Source organism: Arachis hypogaea, chromosome 19 (genome assembly GCF_003086295.3).
Source record: "Arachis hypogaea cultivar Tifrunner chromosome 19, arahy.Tifrunner.gnm2.J5K5, whole genome shotgun sequence".
In the NCBI taxonomy this organism is placed as follows: domain Eukaryota; kingdom Viridiplantae; phylum Streptophyta; class Magnoliopsida; order Fabales; family Fabaceae; genus Arachis; species Arachis hypogaea.
The window spans coordinates 136,000,409-136,022,718 of NC_092054.1; the positions used below are offsets into that span (position 1 = coordinate 136,000,409).

At 38.2% G+C, this 22,310-nt stretch overlaps 1 protein-coding gene and 1 non-coding gene across 4 annotated transcripts; one reads left to right on the plus strand and one right to left on the minus strand.

Annotated features, from left to right (window-relative positions):
- Positions 1-11,922: 11,922 nt before the first annotated feature.
- On the plus strand, positions 11,923-12,030 carry LOC112782153 (small nucleolar RNA R71). The gene has a single exon (XR_003192890.1). It is a non-coding gene; the product is annotated as a small nucleolar RNA R71 (small nucleolar RNA).
- Positions 12,031-15,566: 3,536 nt separating this feature from the next.
- On the minus strand, positions 15,567-20,503 carry LOC112779818 (uncharacterized). 3 transcript variants are annotated; one of them, XM_072227059.1, is made up of 12 exons: positions 19,966-20,503; positions 19,838-19,900; positions 19,555-19,693; positions 19,016-19,096; positions 18,576-18,657; positions 18,241-18,330; positions 18,115-18,192; positions 17,296-17,416; positions 16,931-17,163; positions 16,610-16,833; positions 16,399-16,508; positions 15,567-15,811 (listed from the first exon to the last, which is right to left on the minus strand). In XM_072227059.1, the coding sequence occupies exons 5-9, from the start codon at positions 18,598-18,600 to the stop codon at positions 17,022-17,024; spliced, it is 456 nt and encodes a 151-aa protein (XP_072083160.1). In that variant the 5' UTR covers positions 18,601-18,657; positions 19,016-19,096; positions 19,555-19,693; positions 19,838-19,900; positions 19,966-20,503; the 3' UTR covers positions 15,567-15,811; positions 16,399-16,508; positions 16,610-16,833; positions 16,931-17,021. The 3 variants fall into 3 exon arrangements, with proteins under 3 accessions (XP_072083160.1, XP_072083159.1, XP_072083158.1); XM_072227058.1 differs by having other exon boundaries at positions 18,115-18,330; XM_072227057.1 differs by lacking the exons at positions 18,115-18,192; positions 18,241-18,330; positions 18,576-18,657; ... (2 more) ...; positions 19,838-19,900; positions 19,966-20,503 and adding an exon at positions 17,878-17,902 and having other exon boundaries at positions 16,942-17,163.
- Between the last annotated feature and the right edge of the window lie 1,807 nt (positions 20,504-22,310).

The following is a 22,310-nucleotide window of genomic DNA, read 5'->3' on the forward strand; positions in this document are numbered from 1 at the left end:
ATCATCATTCAAAAGTGCACAATTCTTGATTAGAATGTCAAACAAGGGTATGGTCTAACACACATGGTAGCTACAACACATGCATTAAACAAAAATTTCATTCAGGCATTATGTCATACATATGGAGTGCAGTGCACATGCTCATCAAATCCAAGCAAAAATTCAAGCATGAACAACCCATAAATAAGAAATTGGAACACTTGCAATGCAATAAATAAACAGATAATTAAGCAAACTTAAACTAAATAACCAAAATTAAATAAAGAAACCAAAAATTAAGCAAGCAACTAAACATAACAAAGAAGATTAAAACAAGAAAATTAAAAAGATGAAGACTAGAAAAGAGAGGAATGGGTAACAGTGGCACTTGTGTTAGCCACTGCGAGGCTCACGGCGACAAAGTTTCGCCGGAGAAGAGAAGAAAGAAAAAAGAAAAAGAAAGAAGAAAGAAGAAAGAAGAAGAAAAGAGAAGAGAGAAAAGACCTGTGCGGACGCACAAGGTCATGTGCGGATGCACAAAAGGGAAGATGAGGGTATGCGCACGCACAGCAGCGTGCGGGCGCTGCGAGCAGAAGATGCATCGCAGCCTGTGTGGATGCACAAGTTGTGTGCACTCGCACAAAAGAGGAAAGAGGGCTGGGTTCACACGCACAGCCTGTGCGGGCGCTACGGCCAGGGGGATCGCTGCAAGCTGTGCGGGCGCACAGAACTATGCGCTCGCACAAGATGTTTTTTTTTTGAAAAGGTAAAAATGACCATGTGTGCATGCGCACAAGTACTCGTGCACATGCACAGAATGAAACTGTGTTGGGTGCGCGTGCATAGAGGGTGTGAGCACTGCAAACAGAGCGTGCAACAACGAGTGTGCGAGCGCACACTGCTGTGCGTCCGCACAGGTAGTGAAAAACAAGGAAAGTGTACGTACGCACGAGGCTATGCGCACGCACAGAACTCTATTTCTGCAACATTTTTAATGCCTTTAAAGCACAAACCATGATATCAATCAAAGTTTTTCAAGCCCAAAACACATCATTCATCAAAAACACATGATCAAACATAAAATTCAACTAAATTCAACCTAGAAAGCAATCAAACTAAGCTAATTAAAGAGACAAAATTCAACAAACAAAATTAAAAGAAAGAGGGGTTGAAAGGATATTACCATGATGGGGTGTCTCCCACCTAGCACTTTGGTTTTAAGTCCTCAAGTTGGACTTTTTGGGTGAAGCTTGTGTCATGGTGGTTTATGCTTCCACTCGTCCTTGAGTTGCCACCCATGTTTATTCTTCAAGAATCCTCCGGGATCCCACACGAAGTACATCAAGCTCTCAAGCAACCTCAAGCAATTAATTTGGATCCAAAATTGTTGATTGTAGTCATGTATGCCCGGATCCCACACTTTGGTTTCTCTATCATCCTCTTGTTGACCTTCACTTGCGTCCTTGGATGAATAACCTCTCCAAGCACCTTTGAAGTATCCACTTGAATGTTGGACTCCTCCAAAGCGGACCTTGCACCATCTATGCCTTGAATTTCTTTGACAACCAACATCCAATCCTTGACCATTTAACACTCCAAGAAGCACCTTGAGTTGATAATCCGTTTCCAAGAGAGCAAATTGATATGGGCCTATGGAGCTCATGGAGGAAATTGTTACCCACTCAATTTGTCCTTGGGGTGGAGTTATCCTATTAAGCTCTTGCACAATTGCTTCTACTTCTTGGGTGATCACCTCTTCCTCACCATCCTTTTTAAGCTCTTCCTTATCCCTCTCAAACTCAAGAGTGGAAGGTTCCTCAAGATCATTGAGGGGGTTGACCAAGGTGGACAAAAAATCATTAATGATGCAATCCACTTCTTGATCAAACTCTCTCAATTCTCCATTCACCTCTTCCGTTTCACAAGCTCTACCTTCCTCCTCTTGTTGCAATTCTTGTTCTAATCCTTCTTCTTTCCTTTGAGGCTCCATATTTTCCTCCTCCTTACTACACTTCTTCGTTGCTCCTCCACATTCCTCAAGGGGAATGTCTTGATTGCTTGAGCGTAGAGAAGCTAAGCGGTTCAACGCTTCGGCTATGGTAGCAACAAACTCCCCTTGTGTCCTTCGGAACCCTTCTTGCTCTTGAAAGAATGCTTGAAGGTCTTGTTCTTCTTGGGGCAAGGGTTGGAAAACTTCATATTGAGGTGGAAAAGAAGGTTCAAAGGTTGGAAGAAAGGTTGTATAGTTGGAAGGTGTGTCATGTGAATGAAGGTATTGAGGTGGTGTATAAGGGTGTGGTTTATATGGTTGGTAACAAGGTGTATAGACATTTTGATTCCATGGAGGTGTATAGGGTGGTGCTTGAGGGTTTGGTGGTTGAGGGTTGTGTATGGGGTATCTTTCATATCCTTTGGTTTGATATTCATATAGGGGAGGGCTTGGGGAAGGATTTGGCTCGTTGTAGCATGGGGAAGATTCCTCCTCCCTCCATCGCTTCTCCAACTCCTTGATACAATCCCAACTTGAATTCATCATACCCTACAATACAATCACAACCAAGCTCCAAGCAACAAGGGTGATAACTCATAGAGAAAGTAGAAAATAAAAGCAAAAGACATTAATAAACAAGAAAAATAAACATCCAAATATTAACAAAAATAACCAAATAACCAAAAAGTAAGCTATTCACACTATGGACATATTCACAACAACCAAAAGATAGCACTCAATTGAATCCCTGGCAACGGCGCCAAATTTGACAAAGAAAAACTATTGTCGATCTAGAATTTCTCAAAATAGAATATGTTTGTTGCAAGTATAGTCTAGACCAACAATTGATTCCCCAAATCAAATGTTTAAATTCAAATCAAATAACCGAGATCAAGAGTACTTCAACCTCGGGTCGTTCTTCCTAGGATGCAATTGGAAGTGTTTCTCCTTCGGTTGTGAGGTAAAGGGGGGTTTTCAAATAAGAAATGAAAGATTAAAAGAACTAAAGAAATGAAAGAACTAAGCAATGACCAAAATTGGGAATTAGTGCAAGTAAAGGGAAGCAAGATCAAAACTAGTGAAAATGCTATAAATGCAATAAAGAGCCTTGACTTGGGAATGCGAGTCTAAGAATCCTATCATTGCCATAACCACAACTATGGTAATTATGATGAGTCAATCTCGCCTAGTCAACCCCAACCATCGAGGAGTAAGTCAAGCAAGCATAATTGACCTTAATCCATAAGTCCTAGCTAACTTACCAAACTAGTTGATAAAAAGCTAGCGTTAATGGAAACAAGAGTCAACTAACTACCTAAGAATTACCACTAAATGTCAGACATTATGACTCTAGTATCCTAGGAACTCAAACCACAAGCCAAGGTGGAAAAATCTACTCAAATTCTAAAGTTGACATTTTCACAAACACCTTGTGTGAATAAAAGTAAACCATGGAAAATTGCAAGGAAAGATAACAAACTATAACTATCTATCAACAAAACCAAACATAAACAAGCAATCAAACATAAAGAAAGCATGAAACAGTAAATTCATCAATCAAAACTACAAGAACTCAAAATTGCAATTATAAACAAAGTGCTTGAACCAAAGGAAATGAAAATAAAGACAAGTAATTAAAGATGAATTAAAGAGTACTTACAATTAAAGATGATCAAAATCCAAAATTAAGCTTGCTATAAAATGCTACATGAAGATGGAAATGAAAATCCTAAGAGAGCAATTTCTACTCTACTCCTACTCCTACTATATGAAACTATGGAAAATAAAATCTAAGTCCTAATGCCTTCATATGTGTTGATCCCCCCCTTATATAGCACTTTAATTCAACAATTCAGCCTTCCAAAATGGGCCAAAAGCCCCCAAAATACGCACAGCACATGTTTCATTAATGAAATCACGTATTGGATCCTGTGCGGACGCACAGATGTGTGCGTCCGCACATGGAAATTCTCGCTTGTGCGCACGCACACATGGAAATTCTCGCTTGTGCGCATGCACACTTCGCTGTGTGTGCTTTTCCTTGTTTTCTTAATGTTTTCTTCCTTGTACATGCTTCCTTCCACTTTTGCCTATCCATTCTTGCCTAATTGACCTGAAATCACTCAACAAACATGTCATGGCATCAAATGGAATAAAAGTGGAATTAAACTGCTCATTTCAAGCACAAAATTGCATGTTTTCACATTTAAGTCCAAATTAGGGATCAAACACAAAAGTATGCTATTTTGGTGTTTAAGTGTGAGTTCATGTGCTAGAATCCATTCAAATCAAGTCAAAATACATCAGAAAATATAGACTCATCATTCAATATGGATGATCTAGATTAATAAAATAATTTATTCCAATGAGTAGTATCAGAGTCGTCCATAATTTAGTCATAAAAAATATTCAAGTTATTATTCCTTTTGAATTAATATATGTATATGCATACGTCGTATACATTTAGAATTGTTGTGCAGTAAAATTATATATATGTTGAACATTCTACTATGGTTTGGTTTATTGCTACTGCACATATATGTAATTCATCATATATATGTATGCTATCGTGGGTTCCTTATATATATATATATATATATATATACACACACACACACACACCAGAACACATAAGAAAGGAACGGGAATCGACGCATACGAGGAACTTCCCTATTGTAGAGAAAAAGAAAAAAGCATTCCTTTTAAGTCCCTCCTTACTCCTTAGTCTATTGTCAGAGCGGCCGGAGACTAGTTTGATTCTTTTACCGTGGGAAAGATGATTAAATGCTTGCTTCAGGATTGAGAGATTCTGATTGACTCTTTACACTTGGTTTGAATAAAAGAGATTACTTGACTGAGAATATGGATTATGGCTCTATGACCTCAGAGTAGCCTAAGGCATGTTGATCTAGATTCTGAGCTTCTTCAGCTGTCTTCATTAGCTGTACTGAACCTCCTGCGGAGTAATCCAGGGCCTCTTGAGCTTTTAGAGTCAAGCCCTCATAGAAATTCTGAAGTCTGTCCCATTCACTAAACATTTCAGGTGGACATTTCCTAATCAAGGCTTTGTATCTTTCCCATGCCTCATATAGTGATTCTCCATCCATTTGAGTGAAGGTTTGCACTTCTGTCTTCAGCCTAATGATTCTCTGAGGTGAGTAGAATTTAGCCAAGAATTTTCTCACCAAATCATCCCAAGTATTGATGCTTTCTTTCAGAAATGTCTCCAGCCATTGAGATGCCTTATCCCTCAAAGAGAATGGAAATAGCAGCAACTTATAGATATCTGGATGCATACCATTTGTCTTGACTGTTTCACATATCCTTAGGAAGATAGATAAGTGTTGATTTGGGTCTTCAAGAGGACCCCTGGTGCACGAAATTGTGATCTCAGGTAACGGCGCCAGAAACTCTATACGCACGTCTTAATAAATCGTTTTTCATTCACAACTTCGATACAACTAACCAGCAAGTGCACTGGGTCGTCCAAGTAATAAACCTTACGTGAGTAAGGGTCGATCCCACGGAGATTGTTGGTATGAAGCAAGCTATGGTCACCTTGTAAATCTCAGTCAGGCGGATATAAATTAGTTATGGAGTTTTCGAACATAGATAATAAATAGATAGAAAATAAGGATAGAAACACTTATGTGTATCATTGGTGAGAATTTCAGATAAGTGTATAGAGATGCTTTCGTTTCTCTGAATCTCTGCTTTCCTGCTGTCTTCATCCAATCAGTCCTACTCCTTTCCATGGCTGGCTTTATGTAAGGGAATCACCGTTGTCAATGGCTACATCCCATCCTCTTGTGAAAATGGTCCAAATGCTCTGTCACAGCACGGCTAATCATCTGAGGTTCTCGATCATGCTGGAATAGGATTCACCCTCCTTTTGCGTCTGTCACTACGCCCAGCAATCGCGAGTTTGAAGTTCGTCACAGTCATTCAATCCCAGAGTCCTACTCGGAATACCACAGACAAGGTTTAGACTTTCCGGACTCTCATGAATGCCGCCATTAATCTAGCTTATACCACGAAGATTCTGATTAAGAGATCCAAGAGATACTCATTCAATCTAAGGTGGAACGAAAGTGGTTGTCAGGCACGCGTTCATGGGGGAATGATGATGATTGTCACGTTCATCACATTCAGGTTGAAGTACGAATGAATATCTTAGAAGCGGAATAAGTTGAATTGAATAGAAAAACAGTAGTACTTCGCATTAATCTTTGAGGAACAGCAGAGCTCCACACCTTAATCTATGAAGTGTAGAAACTCTACCGTTTGAAAATACATAAGTGATGAAGGTCCAGGCATGGCCGAATGGCCAGCCCCTAAAATGTGATCACAAGATCAAAAATACAATCCAGGATGATCCGAAGATGTCTAATACAATAGTAAAAAGTCCTATTTATACTAAACTAGTTACTAGGGTTTACAGAAGTAAGTAATTGATGCATAAATCCACTTCCGGGACCCACTTGGTGTGTGCTTGGGCTGAGCTTGAATGTTACACATGCAGAGGCTCTTTCTGGAGTTGAACGCCAGGTTGTAACGTATTTCTGGCGTTCAACTCTGGTTTGTGACTTGTTTCAGGCGTTTAACTCCAGACAGCAGCGTAGAACTGGCGTTCAATGCCCTTTTATGTCATCTAAACTCGGTCAAAGTATAGACCATTATACATTGCTGGAAAGCCCTGGATGTCTAGTTTCCAACGAAATTAGAAGCGCGCTATTTTGAGTTCTGTAGCTCCAGAAAATCCACTTTGAGTGCAGGGAGGTCAGAATCCAACAGCATTAGCAGTCCTTCTTCAACCTCTGAATCTGATTTTTGCTCAAGTCCCTCAATTTCAGCCAGAAAATAACTAAAATCACAGAAAAACACACAAACTCATAGTGAAATCCAGAAATGTGAATTTAACATAAAAACTAATGAAAACATCCCTAAAAGTAACCAGATTCTACTAAAAACATACTAAAAACAGTGCCAAAAAGCGTATAAATTATCCGCTCATCACAACACCAAACTTAAATTGTTGCTTGTTCCCAAGCAACTGAAAATCAAGTAGGATAAAAAGAAGAGAGTATACTACAAATTCCAAACTATCAATGAAACATAGCTCCAATTAAATGAGCGGGACTTGTAGCTTTTTGCCTCTTGAATAGTTTTGGCATCTCACTTTATCCATTGAGGTTAAGAATGATTGGCATCTATAGGAACTCAGAGTTCAGATAGTATTATTGATTCTCCTAGTTTAGTATGATGATTCTTGAACACAGCTATTTTATGAGTCTTGGCCGTGGCCCTAAGCACTTTGTTTTCCAGTATTACCACCGGATACATAAATGCCACGGACACATAACTGGGTGAACCTTTTCAGATTGTGACTCAGCTTTGCTAAAGTCCCCAATTAGAGGTGTCCAGGATTCTTAAGCACACTCTTTTTTTGCTTTGGACCTTGACTTTAACCGCTCAGTCTCAAGTTTTCACTTGACACCTTCACGCCACAAGCACATGGTTAGGGACAGCTTGGTTTAGCCGCTTAGGCCAGGATTTTATTCCTTTAGGCCCTCCTATCCACTGATGCTCAAAGCCTTGGGATCGTTTTTATTACCCTTGCCTTTTGGTTTTAAGGGTTACTGGCTTTTTGCTCTTGCCTCTTGGTTTTAAGAGCTTTTGGCTTTTTCTACTTGCATTTTCTCTTTTTTTTTCGCTATTTTTTTTCTGCAAGCTTTGTTCTTTGCTGCTTTTTCTTGCTTCAAGAATCATTTTTATGATTTTTTAGATTATCAAATAACATGTCTCCTTGTCATCATTCTTTCAAGATCCAACATATTTAACATTCTCAAACAACAACTTCAAAAGACATATGCACTGTTCAAGCATTCATTCAGAAAACAAGAAGCATTGTCACCACATCAATATAATTAAACTAAGTTCAAGGATAAATTTGAAACTCATGTACTTCTTGTTCTTTTGAATTAAAACATTTTTCATTTTAAGAGAGGTGATGGATTCATAGGGCATTCATAACTTTAAGACATAGTTACTAACTACTAATGATCATGTAATAAGACACAAACATGGATAAGCACTTAACATAGAGAAAACAAAAAACAGAGAATGTAAGAACAAGGAATGAGTCCACCTTAGTGATGGTGGCGTTTCCTTCTTGAGGAACCAATGATGTCCTTGAGCTCTTCTATGTCTCTTCCTTGTCTTTGTTGCTCCTCCCTCATTGCTTTTTGATCTTCTCTAATTTCATGAAGGATGATGGAGTGCTCTTGATGTTCCACCCTTAATTGTCCCATGTTGGAACTTAATTCTCCTAGGGAGGTGTTGATTTGCTCCTAATAGTTTTGTGGAGGAAAATGCATTTGAGGCATCTCCGGGATCTCATGGTGATGAGCTTCATGCGTCTCTTGAGATCCATGAATGGTATCTCTTGCTTGCTCCATCCTTTTCTTAGTGATGGGCTTTTCTTCCTCAATGGGAATGTCTCTTTCTATGGAAGCTCCAGTTGAGTAACATAGATGGCAAGTAAGATGAGGAAAAGCTAGCCTTGCCATGGGGGAGGACTTTTCGGCTATTTTGTAGAGTTCAAGGGAGATGACTTCATGAACTTCTACTTCCTCTCCAATCATGATGATATGAATCATGATGGCCCGATCCACAGTAACTTTAGATCGGTTGCTAGTGGAGATGATGGAGCGTTGGATGAATTCCAACCATCCTCTAGCCACAGGCTTGAGGTCCAGTCTTCTTAATTGAACCGGCTTGCCTTTGGAGTCAATCTTCCATTGAGCTCCTTCCACACATATGTCCATGAGGACTTGGTCCAACCTTTGATTAAAGTTGACCCTTCTAGTGTAGGGGCGTGCATCTCCTTGCATCATAGGCAAGTTAAACGCCAACCTCACATTTTCCGGACTAAAATCTAAGTATTTCCCCCGAACCATTGTAATATAATTCTTTGGGTTTGGGTTCTTACTTTGATCATGGTTCCTAGTGATCCATGCATTGGCATAGAACTCTTGAACCATTAGGATGCTGACTTGTTGGATGGGGTTTGTTAGAACTTCCCAACCTCTTCTTTGGATTTCATGTCGGATCTCCAGATACTCATTTCTCTTGAGTTTGAAAGGGACCTCGGGGATCACCTTCTTCTTGGCCACAACATCATAGAAGTGGTCTTGATGAGCTTTGGAGATGAATCTTTCCATCTCCCATGACTCGGAGGTGGAAGCTTTTGTCTTCCCTTTCCCTTTTCTAGAGGATTCTCTGGTCTTGGGTGCCATCAATGGTAATGGAAAAACAAAAAGCTTATGCTTTTACCACACCAAACTTAGAATATTGCTCGCCCTCGAGCAAGAGAAGAAAGAATAGATGAAGAAGAAGAAGAAATGGAGGAGAGGGAGAGAGAGATGTGTTTCGGCCAAGAAGAGGAGGAGAGGGTTGTGTTGTGTGAAAATGAAGAAGAATGGAGGGCTTTATATAGGGAAGGGAGGGGGTAAGGTTCGGCCATAAGGGTGGGTTTTGGGTGGGAAATTGATTTTGAATTTTGAAGGTATGTGGTGTTTATGAGGTAGGTTTATGGGGAAGAGTGGATGGATGTGAGTGGTGAAGTGGTGATAGGGAAGAGAGATTGAGGTGATTGGTGAAGAGTTTTGGGGAAGAGTGTTTATGGGATTGTGTGAAAGAGGGGTGAGAAGAAGTGAGTGGAGGTAGGTGGGGATCCTGTGGGGTCCACAGATCCTGAGGTGATCCTGTGGGGTCCACAGATCCAGAGGTGTTCAAGGATTTACAACCTTGCACCAAATTAGGCATGCAAAATGCCCTTGCACACAACTCTGGGCGTTCAGCGCCAGATTGGTGCTTGTTTTGGGCGTTGAACGCCCATTTGTTGCCCATTTCTGGCGTTGAACGCCAGAACCATGCTTGTTCTGGGCGTTCAGCGCCAGCTCTTCTCCAGGGTGCAATTCTGGCGTTCAAACGCCCAGATGCTGCCCATTTTGGGCGTTCAGCGCCAGAACCATGCTCTGTTCTGGCGTTGAACGCCAGCCAGGTGCTTCTTACTAGCGTTTAAACGCCAGTAAGGTCTTCCTCCAGGGTGTGATTTTTTTTCTGCTGTTTTTTATTCTGTTTTCAATTTTTATAATTATTTTGTGACTCCACATGATCATGAACCTAATAAAACATGAAAGAACAATAAAATTAGATAAATAAAAATTGGGTTACCTCCCAATAAGCGCTTCTTTAATGTCAATAGCTTGACAGTGGGCTCTCATGGAGCCTCACAGATGTTCAGAGCATTGTTGAGACTCCCTAACACCAAACTTAGAGTTTGGATATGGGAGTTCAACACCAAACTTAGAGTTTGACTGTGGGGGCTCTGGTTGACTCTGTTTTGAGAGAAGCTTTTTATGCTTCCTCTCCATGTTTACAGAAGGGTAACCTTGAGTTGTAAACACAAGGGAGTCCTCATTCAATTGGAGGACTAATTCACCTCTGTCAACATCAATCACAGCTCTTGCTGTGGCTAGGAAGGGTCTTCCAAGGATGATGAATTCATCCTCATTCTTCCCAGTATCCAAGACTATGAAATCAGCAGGGATGTAAAGGCCTTCAACCTTTACTAACACGTCCTCTACTTGTCCATAAGCCTGTTTTCTTGAATTGTCTGCCATCTCTAATGAGAATTTAGCAGCTTGTACCCCATAGATTCCCAGTTTCTCTATTACAGAGAGGGACATGAGGTTTATCCCTGAACCAAGGTCACACAGAGCCTTTTCAAAGATCATGTTGCCTATGGTACAAGGTATTACGAACTTTCCAGGATCTTATTTCTTCTGAGGCAATGTCAGTTGATCCAGATCACTTAGTTCATTGGTGAACAAGGGAGGTTCATCTTCCCAAGTCTCAATACCAAATAATTTGGCATTCAGCTTCATGATTGCATCAAGGTACTTGGTAACTTGCTCTTCAGTAACATCCTCATTCTCTTCAGAAGAGGAATACTCATCAGAGCTCATGAATGGCATAAGGAGGTTTAGTGGAATCTCTATGGTCTCTAGATGAGCCTCAGATTCCTTTGGTTCCTCAAAGGGAAACTCCTTATTGATCACTGGACGTCCCAGGAGGTCTTCCTCACTGGGATTCACGTCCTCTCCCACCCTTACAGGTTCGGCCATGGTGATCAATTCAATGGCCTTGCACTCTCCTTTTGGATTTTCTTCTGTATTGCTTGGGAGAGTACTAAGAGGGATTTCAGTGATCCTTTTACTCAGCTGGCCCACTTGTGCTTCCAAATTTCTAATGGAGGACCTTGTTTCATTCATGAAACTTACAGTGGCCTTAGATAGATCAGAGACTAAGTTTGCTGAATTAGAGGTATTTTGTTCAGAATTCTCTGTCTGTTGCTGAGTGGATGATGGAAAAGGCTTGCTATTGCTAAACCTGTTTCTTCCACCATTATTAAAGCCTTGTTGAGGCTTTTGTTGATCCTTCCATGAGAAATTTGGATGATTTCTCCATGATGAGTTATAGGTGTTTCCATAAGGTTCACCTAAGTAATTTACCTCTGCTATTGCAGGGTTCTCAGGATCATAGGCTTCTTCTTCAGAAGCTGCCTCTTGAGTACTGTTGGATGCAGCTTGCATTCCATTCAGACTCTGAGAAATCATATTGACTTGCTGAGTCAATATTTTGTTCTGAGCCAATATGGCATTCAGAGTATCAATTTCAAGAACTCCCTTCTTCATAGGCGTCCCATTACTCACAGGATTCCTCTCAGAAGTGTACATGAACTGGTTATTAGCAACCATGTCAATGAGTTCTTGAGCTTCTACAGGCGTTTTCTTTAGGTGAATGGATCCACCTGCAGAGGTATCCAATGACATCTTAACTAATTCAAACAGACCATCATAGAATATATCCAGGATGGTCCATTCTGAAAGCATGTCAGAAGGACACTTTTTGGTCAGTCCTTTGTATCTCTCCCAAGCTTCATAGAGGGATTCACCTTCTTTCTGTCTGAATGTCTGAACATCCACTCTAAGCTTACTCAGCTTTTGAGGAGGAAAGAACTTGGCTAAGAAAGCCTTGACCAGCTTATCCCAAGAGTTCAGGCTATCCTTAGGTTGAGAATCCAACCATACTCTAGCTCTGTCTCTTACAGCAAAAGGGAAAAGCATGAGCCTGTAGACTTCAGGATCTACTCCATTAGTCTTAACAGTATCACATATCTACAAGAATTCAGTTAAGAACTGAAAAGGATCTTCAGATGGAAGTCCATGAAACTTGCAGTTCTGCTGCATCAGAGAAACTAATTGAGGTTTCAGCTCAAAATTGTTTGCTCCAATGGCAGAAATGGAGATGCTTCTTCCATGTAAATTGGAATTAGGTGCAGTAAAGTCACCAAGCATCCTCCTTGCATTATTATTATTTTCGGCTGCCATCTCCTTTACTTGTTCGAAATTTTCAATAAGGTTGTCTCTGGATTGTTGTAATTTAGCTTCTCTTAGTTTCCTCTTCAGAGTCCTTTCAGGTTCTGGATCAGCTTCAACAAGAATGCCTTTTTCCTTGTTCCTGCTCATAAGAAAGAGAAGAGAACAAGAAAAGAAGAGGAATCCTCTATGTCACAGTAAAGAGGTTCCTTATTGTTAGTAGAAGAAGAAAAGGAATAGGGGTGAAGAAGAATGAAGAATCCAAACACAAGGGTAAGGATAGGAGCAGTGATGTGAGATGAAGAGAAGTGTTAGTAGATGAATAAATAATTAGAAGGAGATGAGGGAGAAGGATTTTCGAAAATTATTTTTGAAAAGGGTTAGTGATTTTCGAAAATAGTTTTTGAAAAAGGTTAGTAGTTTTCGAAAATTAGAATCAAAAATTAAAATAATTAGTTAATTAAAAAGAATTTTTGACAAAGAGGGAGATATTTTCGAAAATTAGAGAGAGAGAGAGAGTTAGTTAGGTAGTTTTGAAAAAGATAAGAAACAAACAAAAAGTTAGTTAGTTAGTTGAAACAAATTTTGAAAATCAATTTTGAAAAGATAAGAAGATAAGAAGTTAGAAAGGATATTTTGAAAATCAAATTTTTGAACAAGATAAGATAAGAAGATATTTTTGAAAAGATATGATTGAAATTAGTTTTGAAAAAGATTTGATTTTTAAAATCACAATTAATGACTTGATTCACAAGAAATCACAAGATATGATTCTAGAACTCAAAGTTTGAATCTTTCTTAACAAGCAAGTAACAAACTTGAAATTTTTGAATCAAAACATTAATTGATGATGTTATTTTCGAAAATTAGGAGATAAAGATAAGAAAAATATTTTTGAAAAATATTTTTAAAATTTTCGAAATTAAATGAGAAAAATGAAAAAGATTTGATTTTTGAAAAAGATTTTGAAAAAGATAAGATTTTTAAATTGAAAATTTGATTTGACTCATAAAAACAACTAGATTTTAAAAAGTTTTGAAAAAGTCAACTCAAATTTTCGAAATTTATGAGTGAAAAAGGGAAAGATATTTTTTTTTATTTTTGAATTTTTAATGATGAGAGGGAAAAACATGAAAAAGACTCAATGCATGAAAATTTTGGATCAAAACAATGAATGCATGCAAGAATGCTATGAATATCAAGATGAACACCAAGAACACTTTGAATGTCAAGATGAACATCAAGAACTTATTTTTGAAAAATTTTTAATGCAAAGAAAACATGCAAGACACCAAACTTAGAAATCTTTCATGTTTAGACTCTATGGATTCAAGAATGCATATGAAAAATACCATACAACACAAAACACTAAAATATGAAGATCAATCAAGAAGGTTTATCAAGAACATCTTGAAGATCATGATGAATGCAATGCATGAATGCAATTTTCGAAAAATGCAAGATGAGTATGCAATTGACACCAAACTTTCAACTTAACTCAAGACTCAAACAAGAAATATGAAATATTTTTTATTTTTATGATTTTATGATTTTTTTGTATTTTCTTTTAATTTTTTTTTTCGAAAATCATTTTTAAAAAAGAAAAATAAGGATTCCAAAATTTTTAAGATGAATTCCAGGAATCTTATGCTCTTTAGTCTAAAGCTCCAATCAAAGGGTCAGGCATGGCTTAATAGCCAGCCAAGCTTTAGTATGAATATGCATGTAATTCATTCAATTTTAGGCCAAAACCTCAGTCCAAAAGAATTTAGACATGGTTTTATAGCCAGCCAAGCTTCAACATGCTTCATGAAACACTAGAATTCATTCTTAAAAATTCTGAAGAAAAATATATTTTTGAAAACATTTTTATTTTAAATTTTTTTTTTTCGAAAATAAAGGAAAAATTTTTTGAAAGATTTTTGAAAACTTTTTGAAAACAAAATAAGAAGAAAATTACCTAATCTGAGCAACAAGATGAACCGTCAGTTGTCTAAACTCGAACAATCCCCGGCAACGGCGCCAAAAACTTGGTGCACGAAATTGTAATCTCAGGTAACGGCGCCAGAAACTCTGTACGCACGTCTTAATAAATTGTTTTTCATTGACAACTTCGATACAACTAACCAGCAAGTGCACTGGGTCGTCCAAGTAATAAACCTTACGTGAGTAAGGGTCGATCCCACGGAGATTGTTGGTATGAAGCAAGCTATGGTCACCTTGTAAATCTCAGTCAGGCGGATATAAATTAGTTATGGAGTTTTCGAACATAGATAATAAATAGATAGAAAATAAGGATAGAAACACTTATGTGTATCATTGGTGAGAATTTCAGATAAGTGTATAGAGATGCTTTCGTTCCTCTGAATCTCTGCTTTCCTGCTGTCTTCATCCAATCAGTCCTACTCCTTTCCATGGCTGGTTTTATGTAAGGGAATCACCGTTGTTAATGGCTACATCCCATCCTCTTGTGAAAATGGTCCAAATGCTCTGTCACAGCACGGCTAATCATCTCACTACAAGAAAAACACTCATTCAGGTACACTTGAAAAGTGTAGCCAAAAGTGAAAAAAAATGATGCCTTAGACTACGGCTACGCTTTTTGGGGTGATTCCTATTCGGTCGTTGCCTATTCTCAAAGGCTACGCTTTTCTGCACCAAGGGCTACGCTTTTGGCGTTTGGGAATAGGCTACGCTTTTCAAGTGATGCTGTCCAGGACCAAAGGCTACACTTTTCAGCTTCCATTTTTGCCAGAATAGGCTACGCTTTTCAACGCTACTGCATCACTTGTAAAGCGTAGCCACATTGTATACCATAGCTACTTTTTATAAGTGTAGCCTTAGGTCCCTCATTTTTTTTTTGTATACTATAGCTACTATATATAAGTGTAGCCTTAGGTCTCACTTTTTTTTGTATATATATATATATATATATATATATATATATATATATATATATATATATATATATATATATATATATATATATATATATATATATAATATTCTACTAATTATTCATACAACATAATATTTAATAATATAATTACATGTATAATAATTTAGCATTTTTAATTAAATGAGTTAAATATTATAAAATAAAAATAAATACATAATTATACTAAATAATTTTTTTATATAATAAAAATTATCTGTAAATAAAATATATTTATAATGATCCAAAAGTATTAATATGCATACATCTCACACTAAATTAAACATAGCTATATCAAAATAAACATGAGACCACTTAGAATTTACTAATACTCTACCAAAAACTAAAATATTGTATCCTACATCAATTCTGTCTTCACCATTTTATTTTTTGAAAGAGGAGCTCAACATAAGCAGTGGAGCAATTCTATCTTCACCATTACCACTTCCTATAATCCATGCCCTGCCAAAAAGGTTAAGAGAGAAAAAAAATTCACATCAAAATTCACCATTATTTGGATGATTAAAGCTCGTAATCTTTACAGGGGGCTTTCCCTCTACAACATGTTCAGATATTGGAAAGCTATGCTTCATAGATAAATCTTTTGTTTGCTTTGCTTTTGTATGGGGGAACCCTTATCCCCAATTTGTATTATCCTACTCTCTTCCTAATGAAATTTTTATTTTTTCAAAAATAAATAAATAAATATATCAAGGATAAGGTGAACAGAAAAGAATGTCAAGTTTATGACAAAGCAGTTTAAAATAAACCACTTGATGCATTTTCAAAGAGAAAAAAATGCCAATATAAACCATGATGCCTCTCTCATCAGTAACTGTCCTCTTTACATTACTGCATCATGATTGTTTGAACTTTTAACGAAGTTCCCATTTCGGACATGCAAATGGACTGGCCATCCTACTTTGGAGTATATTTCTATATTTCACTCTCCATATAAATGTTTCCTTATTCTCTTCTCTTCAATTTAAAATAGGAAATAATATCAAAGTTCTAAAACAGGAAAGGAGGAGGAGGGTTGGGTTTAAAACCTTAGGTATCGCTGGTAACTATGAGACTCTGCAGTTTCAAATACATAAAGATATGACCCTGAAAGCACCAGAAAACATGTTTGCCACGTAGCAACTGAATTCCCAATTCCCTGTAAGATGAGGGCTATTTAGGTTTCTGATTTAACGAAAAAAGTTATTACCTCAAATATAATCGCTAACGGAAACATTTTTAAAAGGTTTGCAGAAGTACCTTCCAAACTAGGATTCTACCATCAACAACTAGATCACGACTCCAAGGAGCAAGTTTGGAGTGTAAACTATCAGGTGTAGGCTGATTACATGTTTCCATAGTCTTGGCAATATGCTCAGCAGTTCCATGATTCTACAAAATCTCTCTGGTGAAAAGTGAATGCAAAGATTTGGCACTTGAATAGATATACATGTCGATGGGTAACTTGGATGAGGCACTTTAATCTTCAGAAAACCAGAGGCACAAACAGGATAAGAACAAATTATGCTCAACAAAAATGCGATGCAGATCATTACTGTAGTACAGTTTTGATAAGTACACGACAGACAAACCTGATTAACAAGTACTGCCATTCCACACCTATCAATGACAAAATACACATTATCAGCTTTTTTGGCCCATGGTGAGCTTATTATTTGACTATCATGAGTTGGTTTAACCAAACTGCAACTCCCAAAATCAGAGCCACATTCCGTAAAAAAGGTAGCAAAATCACGTCCTGATATGTAAAATCGAGAATAAAGATTATGCCTCTGCTCATCAGACTGGCTTTCCTGTAAAAACACCAAATCATACAAGAGAAGGCCAAACAACGTTGTCAATAAAAAGGCCAAACAACAAAAGTGCAACTCAATTCCCCACAGCTCAAAAGTGCAACTCAATTCCCCACAGCTCAAGCAGCATACCGCAGTGTGTAGTGTAAAATGACCAAAGTCCAAAAGAAAATGACTATCACATCTGGCTGAACCACGAGATCTGAGAGGAATTCTAACTTTTGGAGCATCAAGATCAACATCGAATGCAAATCTGAAAGATCAACAAGAAACAGGAATCTGTAAATGAGCCTTCTATGCCTTTCTAAGTTAACCGAAAAATTTAATAAGATATTCGAAGTTTGTTCATCTGCTTAAAAACGGTGGAAAATTTCCCCTTGGGCCACAATAACTGCATTAAAGTACACATCTCATGAAATGTGGTTCAAGAAGATCCCTACCCTGGAAATTCTTGTTAGAGGCAATAAAGAATTGGATCGGGACACAGGAGAATATGTCTCTAACACTTCGTGCAATTTTCATATTATGTTTGGGAATAACACACGTACAGAAATTATTGGGCATCTTATCTTTTATCCTAGCTTCATGTTATTTTCTTCTTATTTATGGCTACTCTAATCCAATACCCAATATATTCAAAGTAACAAAAAGATTAAAGACAGAAAATAAAACATAAATAATAAGAAAATAAAGATAAAAACAAAGAGAGATAACCTGCTTTTCTCCTCTAAAACCATCTGAAATTCCTGTGCTCTACGAGTCACTTTCTCAATCTTAAAATTCAGTTTTAAAATCATTACAATTAACCAAAAATTCAGTTTTAAAATCATTTTTTAACCAATAAGGTACCAAAAATTTTCAATCAATCCTACTTGAAAAACACAAGATTCTGCAAAATCACTATTTTTCAAACACAACATAATGATCAGAGAAATTAAAGTGTATACTTACATTTTTCAGCGAGAGCTTGTTGGGCAGTCCCTTGCAAAAGCCCAGAATACCCACAGTTGTTACAGCTTCCACCACCGCCTCCGCCGTTGTACCTACCACCGCAGCTGTAGCAAGCACCATCACCACCGCCTCCTCCTCCTCTGTATCCACCACCACGCACAATAACCGCGACCACCACTGCCATAGCTCTTGAATGGCTCTCACAAAAAGCTTTTCCTACAAAAATTTAAATTCAAAATAAGCATGATTACAAGAAAGGCATCAAGCTGATATCCATTTACATAGAATCAGCTTCATAATCCACAATGCATTACAATTTCTAAGAGTTGCATCAAAACTGAAGTTCATATTCTTTCTACAAAAGCACCGCAAACAAAAGTCTTTTATGGAAAATAGCACAACTCAAATTTTATTATTTTTCTTACAACAATTATATTAAATCAAATGTAGTAGAAACACACCAGCCAAGAAGAAACACCAGGCCATTCAGGATACAAATGAATACAAAAGTACTTTTCCATCCAGGATTGGTGTAAATAGAAGCTACAAAATGAATATGAATTTTAATAACAAAAAGATGAAGTACCAAACCATGTTTTTAATTAATGCATGAAAATCAGTTCAATAGTTCATAGCCCCAGAAGTAAAGATAAGATATCCACATGTTTTCTTTTTCTCTAAATTTGCTTCTTCAAAATTCAAAATGTGGACATTGCTTTTACACACATCAACCTTGATATGAAGACTATTAATCACAATCCCAACAGTTCCGATCAATGGCTTTGCAAGCTTAGCAAACATCAAAATACTCATTTCATTTGTGTCCCAATCTAAACCCAGTTTTAGGACTCGCTGTGAAATACCAAGAAAATGCTCAGTTTATTTGTGTCTGAATCAGAACCTGCCGAATTGCATACTAGGCAGAGCCTCAATAAGATGATGGCGATGTGAATTTTAGCCATTTCGTGCAACCACCTGAATACTGCAACAAGTTCAAGAGGATTTCGATTAATTCCAAGTACATAAAAAAATATGTCAATTGTGTGCATATGCCTCAGATTCAACACATTGAATCTCAAACAAGAACAAACCCCTCTCAATGTATAAAAGAATGCACAGCTTCTAGGACTAGTAGAGATGGATCACTTAAAAGATGGTGCAAAAGAAAACTAAAATGGAACATAATGTTGATTACTCATTGAAGCTGGCAAAGTGCAGTTGGAAACTTAAGCAATTCATTCACTTAGAACCATCAAGATTTAGGATAAAAATTCATTCATGTGATTTCACAGGAACAACTTTAGCTCAAACCATGTGGAAAAATAATTCATGATATAGGGATATCATGAATTAAAACCTAATCATGTCAAATATTCTTAATAAAATATCTAAAACTACTATTTTTCAGGTTATAATATTGAAATGTGAAGGAAGTAAAACCTGATCAACATAGTTGACCAACGCATCCCTTGAAGACCCACACTAGGAGGGCATGAACCCAATGAAAACTCCTGCAGCTCGACACTTTCCTACAGAATGATTTCCCTAGTTTAGCACGCACGTATGAAATTTCCAGCACCTATTGCTTCCGTTTATGCCAAACACAGAAAGGAATCATAACAAATTGAGAATCAGAAGGCGAAACCCCCAAAATTAGAAAACCTAAAATTAGAACCCAAAACCCCCCAAAAATTCACAGAACCAATTGAAAATTGATACATACCTTCTGTATCTCAATTAGCCATTGCAGTTCATCATCACTATCAAAATCATACACACCTTCGAACTACAAAGTGAGAGCGAGTTAGAGAATGAGAAAGAAAGAGAGGATACAGAATAGATAATGCTTACCTGGTGACAGAGGATACGACGATGGTGTTGAGCAGTGACAGTGAAGAGATGAGCGGTGACGCAACGGCTTGGAGACGGTGCAGCAGCTCAGCAGCGAGCTCCAATCGACGGCAGCGCCGCGACAGAGCATGAAGGCGGCGATACATCCCTCCTTCCTCCCTTCGAGCTCCTCGGCGGGGGCACAGAAGCCCGACGGTGGCAGAACGGCGACTTAAACAAGCCCTAGCAGTGGTGGTGGAGCTTCAGCGGCGACGGAGCACCTCCTTTTTCTCTCCTCCATCGCGTTTCCTCTCATCCTCGAGCTCTCTCTCTCACTGGCGCTCGACGACGACGACGACGGCGACGGCGGCGGAGCCCTAGACGGCGTCGTCCTCTCTTTCCTTCCTTCCCTTCTCCTCTCTGATTTCTTCTCTCTTTCGTGTTTGTGTATGTTGAGTGAGGATAAGAGTGTGTGCTGCACTGCTGCGTGAGTGAGGGGGAGGGCCAACAAATTTTTTTACTAAGTGTTTATTGAGGATTCCCATATTAGGAGACATTTTAAAAGTGCACCCGAAACAGAAAAAATAAGCTACTCTTTACAAGCGTTCCCTTAGATGAGAAAAGTGTATTTATAGATATTTAGATAAGGCTACGTTTTATAAGTGATTTCTAAAATACCTAAGGCTACACTTTTTAAATGATGCCACAATTGTGTATCCTTTTTTCATATAAAAAGGCAACACGGAGAAAAGCGTAGCCTATTCTATGAATAGGCTACGCTTTTCAAATGTAGCTTAAAAAAAGTGTGGCTGAATGGGTATTTTTCTTGTAGTGTCTGAGGTTCTCGATCATGCTGGAATAGGATTCACCCTCCTTTTGCGTCTGTCACTACGCCCAGCAATCGCGAGTTTGAAGTTCGTCACAGTCATTCAATCCTATAGTCCTACTCGGAATACCACAGACAAGGTTTAGACTTTCCGGACTCTCATGAATGCCACCATCAATCTAGCTTATACCACGAAGATTCTGATTAAGAGATCCAAGAGATACTCATTCAATCTAAGGTGGAACGGAAGTGGTTGTCAGGCACGCGTTCGTGGGGGAATGATGATGATTGTCACATTCATCACATTCAGGGTAAAGTACGAATGAATATCTTAGAATCGGAATAAGTTGAATTGAATAGAAAAACAGTAGTACTTCGCATTAATCTTTGAGGAACAACAGAGCTCCACACCTTAATCTATGGAGTGTAGAAACTCTACCGTTTGAAAATACATAAGTGATGAAGGTCCAGGCATGGCCGAATGGCCAGTCCCTAAAACGTGATCACAGGATCAAAAATACAATCCAGGATGATCCGAAGATGTCTAATACAATAGTAAAAAGTCCTATTTATACTAAACTAGTTACTAGGGTTTACAGAAGTAAGTAATTGATGCATAAATCCACTTCCGGGGCCCACTTGGTGTGTGCTTGGGCTGAGCTTGAATGTTACACGTGCAGAGGCTCTTTCTGGAGTTGAACGCCAGGTTGTAACGTATTTCTGACGTTCAACTCTGGTTTGTGACTTGTTTCTGGCGTTTAACTCCAGACAGCAGCGTAGAACTGGCGTTCAACGCCCTTTTACGTCATTTAAACTCGGCCAAAGTATGGACTATTATACATTGCTGGAAAGCCCTGGATGTCTACTTTCCAACGCAATTAGAATCGCGCTATTTTGAGTTTTGTAGCTCCAGAAAATCCACTTTGAGTGTAGGGAGGTCAGAATCCAACAGCATCAGCAGTCCTTCTTCAACCTCTCAATCTGATTATTGCTCAAGTCCCTCAATTTCAGCCAGAAAATAACTAAAATCACAGAAAAACACACAAACTCATAGTGAAGTCCAGAAATGTGAATTTAACATAAAAACTAATGAAAACATCCCTAAAAGTAACCAGATTCTACTAAAAACATACTAAAAACAGTGTCAAAAAGCGTATAAATTATCCGCTCATCAACCCCCTCCATATGAACAATTATTTTGCACCAAAGTGATAAGTTGAGGCTTCAACTCAAAGTTGTTGGCATGAACATTTGGGGTGAGTATACTGCTCCCACGGTTTCTTGGGTTGGGAAAGGTGTAAGATGCTAAAACTCTCCTTGGAGATTGGCCATTGTTGTTGGCCACCTCTTCTGGTGGATTAGGGAAGTTACCCTCCATCTCTTGATCTTCCTCTTCTGATTCTTCTTCACCAATCACTCCCTTTCCTCTTGCTTCTTTTCTCAATCTCAAGAAAGTTTTCTCTGGTTCAGAATCAAAAGAGGTGGATGCACCTCTTTTTCCTCCTGGCATACAACACAAACAAACCAAAACAGAACAAAG

What these genes read in the sequence shown, in the direction of transcription:
- LOC112779818 (XM_072227057.1), bottom strand. Translation starts at nt 17,900, where the DNA reads ATGGTTTTAGAGGAGAAAAGCAG. An exon ending in GTTTTAGAGGAGAAAAGCAG is followed by an intron (nt 17,417 to 17,877) that starts GTTATCTCTCTT and finishes TTGATCTTTCAG; the next exon opens with ATTTGCATTCGATGTTGATC. An exon ending in TGGCAGTACTTGTTAATCAG is followed by an intron (nt 16,834 to 16,941) that starts GTTTGTCTGTCG and finishes GGTTTTCTGAAG; the next exon opens with ATTAAAGTGCCTCATCCAAG.